At 42.8% G+C, this 12,058-nt stretch overlaps 1 protein-coding gene across 1 annotated transcript in view; it reads left to right on the plus strand.

Moving 5' to 3' along the window:
* nrxn2a (neurexin 2a) overlaps positions 1 to 12,058 on the plus strand; it is a 381,645-nt gene that overhangs the window by 341,783 nt on the left and 27,804 nt on the right. The window contains 1 exon segment of the mRNA XM_046317726.1: positions 5,533 to 5,704. Within this exon segment, the coding sequence (XP_046173682.1) occupies positions 5,533 to 5,704 (172 nt within the window).

Here is a 12,058-nt window from a genome sequence, read left to right on the forward strand (position 1 = left end):
GAAAGAGAGAGAACAGGCATGTTGTATGTGATCAGATGGGCCTGTTCAAATCCTTTCCTGATTTATGACTGTCCTGCCCAGATAGTAGGGGCTAGCTGGGCTGACTTAGGTCCAGAGAGCCCCATGGCTGCTTTATGAATTCTACATGGCATGCCCCAAGGGGAATGAGAATTTAACCGTGGGTGAGACTGCAAAATAGCAATGCTGTGCACAGGGGATTGTCAAAGAGGGAATAAGAAAAGGTGACTTTCAAGCGCCTCAATAAACCAAATAAGACAATATTGCTAGGGGGGGGGGTTCAACATTCTGCTAATCCACCCAAATCCTGTCTGATGTTTACGGCTCTTTTTGGTACATGCTTACTGTACTATTCCAGGGAAATATTACTGCTGAAATATATCTTATGTCTCAGCATGGTTGTTTCTCTAATGTTTATTTTAATTGTACCTTTATTTAATTAAGCAGGGAGTCACCATTGAGACCAGGGTCTCTTTTCATGTAGAATGACTTGTTTAAAACCAAAGCTAGTTAAATGGTTTTGAGTTATCATATATTAATTTCCAATATGCATGCAGACCTTCATTTAGGATTTGACCCAATTGTCAGGTATTAGTTTATACTGTATCCTGTACATATGACATATTAAGCTTGGTTTTGACTTGTACTGGAACTCCATTTCCTGTCCATCTCAAGACGTTTTCTGAGTCTTCACTGTGGCAATTATAATATTGTATAATGTATATGGTATGTGAGTGCATTTGCATGTGAGGGTTGCTGGGAAGACTTACATCTAAGAGGTTTATCTCTCTGTTCACTCATCTGAATGTGATTATCCAGCTGTCAGGAGGGAGGAGCAGTTGTGTCCCCGGCAAGCTGCAGCCCTCAGCTCCTGAGGCCATGGGAAACTCAAGTCACTGCAATATTCACAATGACCACAATTTGAAGAGACCACAGGCCTTTTCTTTGCCTTGCAGCAGCCCACCAATGTGCTGGGACTGGTAGGAAGGCACTGTACCTCCAGATTAGACCAGAGAGTTCCCCTGGCTGTTGGAAATGCATCAGGAGGCTGGGTTCATATCCTTCCGCTCCTCTTTCTAAGAACATGGCATGGTCCAGTCTACAGTACTTTGATGGGATGGGGGTGTGGAGTGCAGTGTGCAACATGATGCTCACATCACATATGTGATCAACCAGCTTGATTCTGTCTTATGTAGCAACATATAAAATTGTGTTTTTTTACATTGGACTCAGAGCTAGAAATGGTATATCACACACTACAGTTGAGGAACAATGGGAAAGTAATTCTGCTTTGAAAGTTGATAAACTTGTAACCTCACTTTTGAGAAAATGGCCTTTGAATGTTTTGGTAAACCTACTGGAGAGGTCTTCTTTGTCTACACCCATTCAGCATCGTTCCCACCCTCTTAAGCCTTAGCCCCACCCATTCAGCATCGTTCACACCCTCTTAAGCCTTAGCCCCACCCATTCAGCATCGTTCACACCCTCTTAAGCCTTAGCCCCACCCATCTCTTTAAGGATTCACATGAGGCCATGTACTAAACAACCAAAGATTTCAAGACTAAATGCCGGTTTATACTACGTCTACAGACAGTTGTCGCAGTGACATCATGAACATTCTATTGTCGTCCGACATCAAACTCGTCGTTGTCGTTAAGAAAAAGTTTAAACACAAAAACTACAGGCTGGATGACATCAGCAGCCTGGTGATGCAAAAAAGCATAACTGGTGTATTTTAACACCATTTAAAAATGATTTTATTATGTCAATCTAGCAAACCAGGCAACTAAAAGCAACTTTCTAAACAATGTTTTGGCTCGTTTCTAGATTGTTAGCTAAATAGCTAATGTTAAGTTCGCTGGATAGCCCGTTCAAATAATGACCATATCATATAGCTGACAAGATCTTCACTTTAGCTAATTTGTCTTATTTATTACAAGAAAATAAATTCACAACAAGATAATTATTTACAAGTTAATGGCGAACCAATTACATAAGTTGTGAGTCTGACGAAATAAAAGCAGGGCATTCTACCAGAAAATGTTAGAGCTTGGACACTGTCTCGTTGGCCTAACGTTATATCCTAATTTGACTTTGGTGTAGATCATGTTCTTCACATTACCGTCTCTGGTAAAAACATACTATATCAAATCAAATCAAAGTTGATTTGTCACATCCACAGGATACAGAAGTGTGTAATGAAACGGTTACTTGCAGAGAGTATTTTGTTTAGACATGTAACTAGCTAGCTAAACAATGAGCCATAACTCCCAACTCATAACCTTACTATCCTGCATGAATCTGCAGGTAGCTAACCAACCATGTTCAATGTTAGCTTGCTATCTATCATTAGGCTATAACTAGAAAAGCAAATGGCTCTGAGATACGAATAATATTACTACACAGATCATACACGTAACGTTAGCTAGCGATCCAACCAGCTAATGTTAACTAGCTAGCTAACAGTACACTTTAACTTGAAATGAAAATAACTTTCTGACAAAATTAGAAACGTATAATATCTGAAAATGTAGCTAGCTGGACTATCTTACCCGTATATATGGATGGACGCTTCTCCCTCTCTGTCACGGATGCCATGGTTGCCTTAGTTTGAAGATGTAATCCAGAGACAGGTATTTTATACAACAGCCTTCTGTGTGTTCTCTTTTTGACTCCCTCTGCATATTTGCAATCAAATGGCAGAATTTTCTCCATCTCCTTAGTAATCATACTCTAATTCAACTGATTTCAAAACTCGGTCCTCCAGAAGGTGGAGAACAACACTTTTTCAGTTCCACGACGTGATATATTTCAAAAAAGCAGCGTTAGAAAGGATTACCCACACATACTGAGTAGTTCATGTTATAGACAGAAGCTACATGGCAGCATCTCTCAGCATGTCCAACCCATCCATTATATCAGCCAATCATGGCTAGCGGGAAGGTTCCTGTCCTTTTCCATGGCTAAACCAACTAGGCTCGTAATTTAACAGTTGTATTCATATTTACAGATGGCATACATGTTTGTGTCAAACACATTTTGATACAAATAAAAAGTTAACGTTCAAATGCCTCTCCTGTGAAGTAGTGATTCTCAACATAAGCCTAGTTTCCTGAAACAAGTCACATATTAAGACGTAGTCCCTCCTACGCTCACACAAACACACTAAAGACAGGAACACGCTAACATTGCTATGATCCTCTAAATGTACCACCCACACACTGCTGGAGGGGGGAGGGGTCACTGTCAGGGACAGAGGTGTGGGCGAAGGAAACGGTTTCTACAGTGAGACTCTGACTGTCAATCAACCGTAGTGGGGGTTTCTGCTCAACAGAACAAGATCCAGGGCTCTCCTCCTTGGGTGGTTACGTGAGCACATATCGACAGCTCATCATGTCCCCTTTGCTGTTATTCTTAGCTGTGTTCCATGTTCCCCAGACACAATGATAAATAACACGGTGCCTACATTTTAAATAGTTGCAAAGTTGCATTCCCCCCCGCCACACCTGACATGTGAACTAAAGTGTGCCGGGAGCAGGCTGAACACACAGGTGTTAGCAACAGAATGGCACATTAGAGGAACAGAACGCAGGTAGTGGTGAGGGGACAGTAGCGCACACTGAGCAGCTGGGCCAGTGACCGTGGCCATGGCCTAAGAGTGGGAGACACCCTGAGCCTGTGCTTTACACACAGCGTACAGGGGCATGCCTTTGACTGGTACAGGCAAGCTATTTTGAGGCGCCGCAGGGGTGAACCGGAGGGCAGTATATAATCGAGAAGAACATGTCCTCTCCTTTCTGCCCTCCCATGCAGCCTATACACATCCCACAGGCAGCCGGAGGAAGTAACTCTGATCTGTGTTGGAGGTTCCAGCTGTGAGAGAAGATGCGGTGAGAGGGATGGGTCAGGTCAGCCCCAGCCCTAGCCTCCAGCCCCCACCATCCAGCCCAGGTCCCTGCTGCACAAGGGGAAATGTCACCCTGAATCTCCATGAAAAGAACTGATGGGGTCATTGAACATCACACAAAGGGGATCTTTCCGCATGAGAAATGTATGGTGCTCAGGAGGGGCTCTTCTTGTCCGGCAACACTGAGCTTTGGTTCCTTTCCCCAACTGCTCTGTGGGTTCAGGAAGAATCACAGTGCTTAATGTGAGGAATGCAGACTGAGGAGCTTGCTCTTGACCCCTAACTGAACTGCTATCTCCAGGGAAATCTCCGTTAAACTGTTGGGGGTTACCAAGGGGAGAAGGCAGAGGAGCAGGAGGACACTGGGTGGTATGGGTGGTGGCTGTGGTGGGGTCACCCAAAGGTTCTGTCAGTTCACAACACTGATGTGATGGAGTGGCACTGGTTGGGATTGATTCGACCTTTATAACACTTTGTGAAAATCCCATACATTGTTAATTAAAAAGAAAAGTAATCATATAACTAGACAATATTTTAACTAGATAACAGATAACTGATAACAGGTAACCATCATCACACTACAGGTTATTACATAATATCATCCTCTAGCTGTTATCTGATTTCTCCTGGGACTCAGACTGAAGTGGTTGAGGTGAGATGGCCCATATTCTCTCATCATCGGTGACTGACACCTCTTGGCAGTTTTCCTCCTGTCAGATGTCTATACTGATGGATCAACCCCTTATCATGCCTGATGGTTTCTGATCTGCTCATCAAATGGTCACGTGGGATCAATTCCCAAGTCATGGAGACAAGATAACACTTACCATATTACTGACAGTACCAACTGATCATTGAGTGAATCTCTGAAAGCCTTCCATTTTAGTATCATGTTTAAGAAGTGGACATTTCAAGCATGGAACATTTTTATGTTGTGAGTAGCATGATGTGAGAGGCATCTTACAGACTGGGCTGGGATCATGTTGAAGCTGTCAGACAGATGATCTAGTCTTTAGTGCTCTCACACTGCCACATTAGCACCGTGACCATAGAATTAAGAATTACAATAGGATCTCTATGACTGTGACCTTGTGGTCTGATCACAGGGTCTTCAGACCTGCCCCACCCGGTCGTCGCAGAGTGCCCACACACAAAGTGTTTTGCTCCCCAGCCCAGTTTCCTAGCAGCGCCACCCAGAGGCAGCCAGAGGAAGTAACTCTGACCTGTGATGTAGGTTCTAGCTGTGAGAGACGATTCAGTGAAGGGAATGTGTCAGGTCAGGTAGAAGAGAAACAGCAAGGTCAAGTCAACAGTGATCCATTTGAGGAACCCTGAGCTGGGCTGCAGACCGCAGAGGGAGGCAGGTGGTGAATGGAAACCGATGGAGGCGTACTAGTCCAACATACTGCCTATGTCACGGAGGATAACTCTGACCTGCTCAACCAAGGGTACTACCACCCCTGCAGCACTGTAACAATACAAACTATGGCAATGTCTTACTCACCAGTGGTATAGCAGCTGCTACTATTGTCAAAGCATTGTTAGATTTGTGAATATCTCACTTGTCCTTTCCCTTCAGACACCCTTTCTGTTTCTTCCATCCCCAGGAACAAGGAAAGATCGATGTGATCTTCAACGTGGGGACAGATGACATCACCATTGGCGAGCCGGCTGTCATAGTTAGCGATGGCAAGTACCATGTTGTGCGCTTCACACGCAGCGGTGGCAACGCCACCCTCCAGGTGGACAACCAACCTGTCATCGAACGCTACCCGCCAGGTAAGGCATGGGGAAGGACTCTTTGAAAAGGAGATGATGGGGGGGTGGGACTGGCAGTTCCAGATATGTACTGTATATATTAAGAGAATGGGGGGGGGGGTAACTAAATTGATCCAGGCTGCCAGGCTGTATTTTGAAAACACAGACATGGAGGAATGTGCATGGTGATTCCAATTCCAAGCTCTAGCAAACAGACATGAAATATCACATAAATTCAAGGACAGTTGTTGAATGTGCTTGGCAAGCAAGAAATTTGCCTTTTGCCATAGAGTAAATGGGGGGGCTTTTCAACACGCTCCAGGGTTCTGTTTTGATATGTGCCATTTCACGATTTTAATGTATTCAGAGAACTTAATGGAGTCGCCACATGGAGTGCCCAGATAACTATTGCATAAACAATCTAATAACAATCTGAAAAGGACACATTTTCCTGAATCTGCCTTGATGGATTTGAATTCTTCACAGTAATTGTAGCAGCCAGGCAGAGTGGAGCTGAGAATGGGATTTTCACACAGCCTCAGAGCAATGAAGGACCCCTCAGCAAAATATCAGCTCTCATTTCACCCCCGGCCCCCTGCCTGTAAAAAAATGTGCTTTTATATGAGAGAACTGTGGATGTGTGTGTGGCTTGAAAGGATGGAGAAAGGAGCTCTCATTCTGTCGTCTGTTCCCTGTCCCCAAGCACTCACATTCTGTCGTCTGTTCCCCATCCCCAAGCCCTCACATTCTGTCATCTTTTCCCCGTCCCCAAGCCCTCACATTCTGTCATCTGTTCCCCGTCCCCAAGAACCTCACATTCTGTCATCTGTTCCCCGTCCCTAAGCCCTCACATTCTGTCATCTGTTCCCCGTCCCTAAGCCCTCACATTCTGTCATCTGTTCCCCATCCCCAAGCCCTCACATTCTGTCATCTGTTCCCCATCCCCAAGAACCTCACATTCTGTCATCTGTTCCCTGTCCCCAAGCCCTCACATTCTGTCATCTGTTCCCCATCCCCAAGAACCTCACATTCTGTCATCTGTTCCCCATCCCCAAGAACCTCACATTCTGTCGTCTGTTCCCCGTCCCCAAGAACCTCACATTCTGTCATCTGTTCCCCATCCCCAAGCCCTCACATTCTGTCATCTGTTCCCCATCCCCAAGCCCTCACATTCTGTCATCTGTTCCCCGTCCCCAAGCCCTCACATTCTGTCATCTGTTCCCCGTCCCCAAGCCCTCACATTCTGTCGTCTGTTCCCCGTCCCCAAGCCCTCATATTCTGTCATCTGTTCCCCGTCCCCAAGCCCTCACATTCTGTCGTCTGTTCCCCGTCCCCAAGCCCTCACATTCTGTCGTCTGTTCCCCATCCCCAAGCCCTCACATTCTGTCATCTGTTCCCCGTCCCCAAGCCCTCACATTCTGTCATCTGTTCCCCGTCCCCAAGAACCTCACATTCTGTCATCTGTTCCCCATCCCCAAGAACCTCACATTCTGTCATCTGTTCCCCATCCCCAAGAACCTCACATTCTGTCATCTGTTCCCCATCCCCAAGAACCTCACATTCTGTCATCTGTTCCCCATCCCCAAGAACCTCACATTCTGTCGTCTGTTCCCCGTCCCCAAGAACCTCACATTCTGTCATCTGTTCCCCATCCCCAAGCCCTCACATTCTGTCATCTGTTCCCCATCCCCAAGCCCTCACATTCTGTCGTCTGTTCCCCGTCCCCAAGCCCTCACATTCTGTCATCTGTTCCCCGTCCCCAAGCCCTCATATTCTGTCATCTGTTCCCCGTCCCCAAGCCCTCATATTCTGTCATCTGTTCCCCGTCCCCAAGCCCTCACATTCTGTCGTCTGTTCCCCGTCCCCAAGCCCTCACATTCTGTCATCTGTTCCCCGTCCCCAAGCCCTCACATTCTGTCATCTGTTCCCCGTCCCCAAGCCCTCACATTCTGTCATCTGTTCCCCGTCCCCAAGCCCTCACATTCTGTCGTCTGTTCCCCGTCCCCAAGCCCTCACATTCTGTCGTCTGTTCCCCGTCCCCAAGCCCTCACATTCTGTCATCTGTTCCCCGTCCCCAAGAACCTCACATTCTGTCGTCTGTTCCCCGTCCCCAAGCCCTCACATTCTGTCATCTGTTCCCCATCCCCAAGAACCTCACATTCTGTCGTCTGTTCCCCGTCCCCAAGCCCTCACATTCTGTTGTCTGTTCTCCGTCCCTAAGCCCTCACATTCTGTCGTCTGTTCCCCGTCCCCAAGCCCTCACATTCTGTCGTCTGTTCCCCATCCCCAAGCCCTCACATTCTGTCGTCTGTTCCCCGTCCCCAAGCCCTCACATTCTGTCATCTGTTCCCCATCCCCAAGCCCTCACATTCTGTCGTCTGTTCCCTGTCCCCAAGCCCTCACATTCTGTCGTCTGTTCCCCATCCCCAAGCCCTCACATTCTGCTTCTCCATGCTTTAGCTAACAAATCAGCTCCAAGCAATATCCACATTGCATCCTTATGATTCATTGTTATGAGCCAGAACATAACTAATTTCTAATAATCTGTTTCTTTCCAAATCAAATTGACCAAGCTAACAATAAAGGATTATCTCAAATGTGTCATTTTATTTTCTTGATTGTTAGTTCATGATGGAAATTCCTCTGTTATCTACCTACTTAGATATAGATTCTACTTTCCCCTCTTCTCTACCTACTTAGATATAGATTCTACTTTCCCCTCTTCTCTAACTACTTAGATATATATTCTACTTTCACCTCTTCTCTAACTACTAAGTATATATTCTACTTTCACCTCTTCTCTAACTACTTAGATATAGATTCTACTTTCACCTCTTCTCTAACTACTTTGATATAGATTCTACTTTCAAAACTTCTCTAACTACTTAGATATAGATTCTACTTTCAAAACTTCTCTAACTACTTAGATATATATTCTACTTTCACCTCTTCTCTAACTACTAAGTATATATTCTACTTTCACCTCTTCTCTAACTACTTAGATATAGATTCTACTTTCACCTCTTCTCTAACTACTTAGATATAGATTCTACTTTCAAAACTTCTCTAACTACTTAGATATAGATTCTACTTTCAAAACTTCTCTAACTACTTAGATATAGATTCTACTTTCACCTCTTCTCTAACTACTATATATTCTACTTTCACCTCTTCTCTAACTACTTAGATATAGATTCTACTTTCACCTCTTCTCTAACTACTAAGTATATATTCTACTTTCACCTCTTCTCTAACTACTTAGATATAGATTCTACTTTCACCTCTTCTCTAAATATAGATTCTACTTTCTCCTCTTCTCTAAATATAGATTCTACTTTCACCTCTTCTCTAAATATAGATTCTACTTTCAAAACTTCTCTAACTACTTAGATATAGATTCTACTTTCAAAACTTCTCTAACTACTTAGATATAGATTCTACTTTCACCTCTTCTCTAAATATAGATTCTACTTTCTCCTCTTCTCTAAATATAGATTCTACTTTCACCTCTTCTCTAAATATAGATTCTACTTTCAAAACTTCTCTAACTACTTAGATATAGATTCTACTTTCAAAACTTCTCTAACTACTTAGATATAGATTCTACTTTCAAAACTTCTCTAAATATAGATTCTACTTTCTCCTCTTCTCTAAATATAGATTCTACTTTCTCCTCTTCTCTAAATATAGATTCTACTTTCACCTCTTCTCTAAATATAGATTCTACTTTCTCCTCTTCTCTAAATATAGATTCTACTTTCTCCTCTTCTCTAAATATAGATTCTACTTTCAAAACTTCTCTAAATATAGATTCTACTTTCACCTCTTCTCTAAATATAGATTCTACTTTCACCTCTTCTCTAAATATAGATTCTACTTTCAAAACTTCTCTAAATATAGATTCTACTTTCTCCTCTTCTCTAAATATAGATTCTACTTTCACCTCTTCTCTAAATATAGATTCTACTTTCTCCTCTTCTCTAAATATAGATTCTACTTTCTCCTCTTCTCTAAATATAGATTCTACTTTCAAAACTTCTCTAAATATAGATTCTACTTTCTCCTCTTCTCTAAATATAGATTCTACTTTCTCCTCTTCTCTAAATATAGATTCTACTTTCTCCTCTTCTCTAAATATAGATTCTACTTTCACCTCTTCTCTAAATATAGATTCTACTTTCTCCTCTTCTCTAAATATAGATTCTACTTTCTCCTCTTCTCTAAATATAGATTCTACTTTCTCCTCTTCTCTAAATATAGATTCTACTTTCACCTCTTCTCTAAATATAGATTCTACTTTCACCTCTTCTCTAACAACTAAGTATATATTCTACTTTCCCCTCTTCTCTAACTACTTACATATATATTCTACTTTCACCTCTTCTCTACCTACTTAGATATAGATTCTACTTTCACCTCTTCTCTAACTACTTAGATATAGATTCTACTTTCAAAAACTTCTTGTAACTACTTATTCATATAGATTCTTGTCTGAATATTCAGTTAATCAAAGAACATGTGTCTATTGTCTACTAATCAGATATAACATGATTCTATTGTCTGAATATTCAAAAATCTTGTGTTGTGTAGTTACTACTGAATATTCTACTAATAGATATGTGTTGTGTAGTTACTTTGTCTGAATATTCAGTAATCAGACTAGAACATGTGTTGTGTAGTTACTCATTGTCTGAATATTCAGTACATAATCAGACTAGAACATGTGTTGTGTAGTTACTCATTGTCTGAATATTCAGTACATAATCAGACTAGAACATGTGTTGTGTAGTTACTCATTGTCTGAATATTCAGTACATAATCAGACTAGAACATGTGTTGTGTAGTTACTCATTGTCTGAATATTCAGTACATAATCAGACTAGAACATGTATTGTGTAGTTACTCAATCAGTTGGATGCCCACATTTTTGGCCCTCGCATTTCTTTGTACTTTATCTTTATAGTAGGAGTTGTGTGTGTTTTGATTTCTGATACAGGCATGTCTTTATATCTGTTAAGTGTAGAAGACCAGGGTAAAATGAACTGTACATTACAGAGTTACAGCAGAGGTTTAGTTACAGTACAGCCAAGGTTTTTATCAAGTGGAGGTCGGCTCAAGGCTAGTTTTACCCAAGGTTTTTATTTTATGATGGCTACCTCATCCACTTTGGCATGCCACCTCTGGGGCACTAACCCAGTCAGTGATTGACCCAAATATAATATGACTGTGTATGTGGAAGGAGTAGAGCAGTGGATGAGAGAGAAAGCTGAGATGCCATTGTGGTCCTTCTTTTGTGTAACGTCGGGTGAGTGGAATGAGTGAGGAATCAGATGCAGAGAGCGAAATGAACGGGAAAACGCTTTAATGTCCTTCAAATCGTAACAGGTCCAAAACATGGGTGAATGCCCAAAACACTGGCACTAAACCAAGTCAAAACATGGGTGAATGCCCAAAACACTGGCACTAAACCAAGTCAAAACATGGGTGAATGCCCAAAACACTGGCACTAAACCAAGTCAAAACATGGGTGAATGCCCAAAACACTGGCACTAAACCAAGTCAAAACATGGGTGAATGCCCAAAACACTGGCACTAAACCAAGTCAAAACATGGGTGAATGCCCAAAACACTGGCGCAAAACCAAGCCAAAACATGGGTGAATGCCCAAAACATTGGCGCTAAATCAACCCAAAACCTAGATGCACACTGGACAGCGAAAAAAACAAAACCAAAACACGATACATCACCAAACGTAACAAACCAACAAGCCCGCACAAACACCAGCGGGCAAAACTAACTTAAATAACACCCATTCCCAAACCCCAACAAGGAACAAGTGAAAACAATTAGACAAAAACAAACGAAAAGGAAAAAGGGATCTGTGGCAGCTAATAGACCGGCGACGACGACCGGCGAGCGCCACCCGAGCAGGAAGGGGAGCCACCTTCGGTGGTATTCGTGACATTTTGGAAGGTTATTTCATTTTTAGTCTGATAGATGTGTAATCCAATGATGAAATGAGGCTGGAGTGAGTACATAATGTTTCCACCATGGTTTCCTACGGCCATAAAGAGCTGGACATCAGAACAGCTATCACTAAGCTTCTACTTCCATTAGTCAGAGGCGAAAGACACAATGATTATCACAGACCAGGCCCAAATCACCAACACTCAAAGAAAGAGGAGAGGACGCTATAGAGCCCCGCAGTGGAGGTGATATAATATCCAAAAAACCTAGCGGTCAAACAGGGAACATTGTTCAAATTGTAAAAACAGGGGCAGGCAAATGACAGGTCAAGGTAGGCAGGGGTTGATAATCCAGAGTAGGAGCAAAGGTACAGGACGGCAGGCATCAGGGTCAGGCAGAGTTCAGTAA

The sequence above is a fragment of the Oncorhynchus gorbuscha genome, linkage group LG20 (assembly GCF_021184085.1).
Source record: "Oncorhynchus gorbuscha isolate QuinsamMale2020 ecotype Even-year linkage group LG20, OgorEven_v1.0, whole genome shotgun sequence".
Classification (NCBI taxonomy): Eukaryota; Metazoa; Chordata; class Actinopteri; order Salmoniformes; family Salmonidae; genus Oncorhynchus; species Oncorhynchus gorbuscha.